This window comes from Centruroides sculpturatus, unplaced genomic scaffold, assembly GCF_000671375.1.
Source record: "Centruroides sculpturatus isolate CEXI.00-Female unplaced genomic scaffold, Cexi_2.0 scaffold6930, whole genome shotgun sequence".
Classification (NCBI taxonomy): domain Eukaryota; kingdom Metazoa; phylum Arthropoda; class Arachnida; order Scorpiones; family Buthidae; genus Centruroides; species Centruroides sculpturatus.
In genome coordinates this window covers 290-2,149 of record NW_019391017.1, presented here as the reverse complement: position 1 = coordinate 2,149, position 1,860 = coordinate 290, and the positions used below count along the sequence as shown (strand labels likewise).

Below are 1,860 nucleotides of genomic sequence, written 5' to 3'. Positions count from 1 at the left end.
GCGGGCGGGGGGCAGGTCGTCGGGCGAAGTGTCCCTCAGATGGAAGACCACGGCGTCGCTCTGGCGAAAGCGGCTGCGGTTGGAAGTGACCAGACAGTCGGAGCGCGGACAGTCCAGAGTGTCCAGCGGAGGAACGTAGTCGGCCCGGCCGAAGAAAGTGGTCCACAGCAGAATCAGGCGGGGGTCGCCGGGTCGGCGTTCCTCCGTCGAGGCCTCCTCCCGGGGGCGGAGGGGGCCGGAGGGGAGGGTTCCGCCCGCCAGGAAGTACCTGTATACCAGAGCCAGGCAGCAGAGTCCGGCGGCGGCGAAGACCAGAAAACGTTTGGCGAACTTCATGTCGGAGGTCCTCCTGAAAGGCCAAGAAGAAAATTATTCCGTTACCCACGTCTCGGCTTAGGTCAAAGGGCGCGGGAATAGGTTTAGGTAGATTAGCCGTAGTCCATCGTGACAATCCGTAAGTTTTTAAAAAAATCAACCACCAAGAAATTACAGACCGATCGTTTTGGCACTGGCGCGAATTCTCCGTCGAAAGAATTCGGGATTCCCGGTGGCTGTTATTTCGGACAAACGACCGGGGGCCGCCGGTCGTGGTGCGCGATAGGAACTTTCGACGCCAACCGCGGTAAGTCCTACTAATTCGATTGTAAAAACCCGCTTACCGGTGGCGTCAACGAACCGCGGACAGAAAATTCGGTCAATTTTACGTCATTTCCCGCACTCGGTGGTTCCGCCGACTCCCGTAGTCCTAATTAAAGGAACTCTTTAATCTAATTACGCGTATTAAGGGGACGAATTAACAGACCATCCCAACGATCGAAAGTAACGAAACGCCGATCGTTGGTCCGTATAAGTTCTAATTCGGTGCCGAAACGTAACTGATATTTAGAAAAGGCGATTCTTCTCCCCGTCCGGTGGAGAATTTCCAGAAAGACCAAGATACGTTTAGGAAACACGTCAAGGTATTTACCGCCCCGAAAAGATTTTACGTTTGCTCGGTGGAAATACTTTAAAACAGTGTTTCCCAACCTTTTTCGTGCCGCGCCCCACCTAAATCTTTCTAAAATTCTTACGGCCCCCTAACATATACGGCGACTATACGGTTAACTTAAATTCTGGACGAGTTCATTTTAGAATCGCCCCCCGTGGGACGTGGGCTCCACGTTGGGAAACACTGCTTTAAAACGTTATAAATTCCAGAAACGTAAAAATCTCGGGGATGATTTTTTGACCGGTGGCCCTACTTTCCCGGCCGTTATTACATAAAGTTAGTTTAAAAATAAATGCAACGGGGCAGTAAGGATTAATGTAACCGCAACTATCGGTGCTACGTCTGTATTCGTTACGTTCTTTAATAAAATTATCTATATATGTAAACGAGGATGTTTGTTCTCTAAATACTCCTAGACCGTTCGACCAATTGCCACGGAACTCTGGTTACGTTTATATACCCCTAACTTAGATGATGTCGTACATTCCATCCCAGATTATCGATTGGATTTCTATAAATGAATTAATTTCTATCTATCGATACATTCGATTTGTTGGTTTTACACGTCGGTAAAAGAAATTTAACAAAATAATAAACTAAGTATAATTCTTACAAAAAGGATATTTTAAAAAGTATATACGGTATTACGTTCACTTAATTAACGCGTAGCACTGGTGCGCATGGAATCGAAAGTATCGCCCCGTGAAAAGTCCGAGTATAATTTTCCACATCTAACAACTCGGGATGCTTTCTTAATTCTAAAGAGGGGATAAAACCACCGGGCATCGGTAGTTAGTCGGGGGGTTCGGGCACGGCCACGAAGTTTTCCGGGCTTTTCGCCTTAGTAACACCTAAATAGGATCCGACTTCCC

The 1,860-nt window shown here is 47.8% G+C and overlaps 1 protein-coding gene across 1 annotated transcript; it reads right to left on the bottom strand.

Moving 5' to 3' along the window:
- Positions 1–6: 6 nt before the first annotated feature.
- Positions 7–656, bottom strand: LOC111617547 (alpha-(1,3)-fucosyltransferase fut-3-like; the record flags this gene model as incomplete). Its single annotated transcript, XM_023358827.1, has 1 exon — positions 7–656. A coding segment is annotated over exon 1 (330 nt), but the record flags the coding sequence as incomplete, so codon positions are not given.
- Positions 657–1,860: the final 1,204 nt, after the last annotated feature.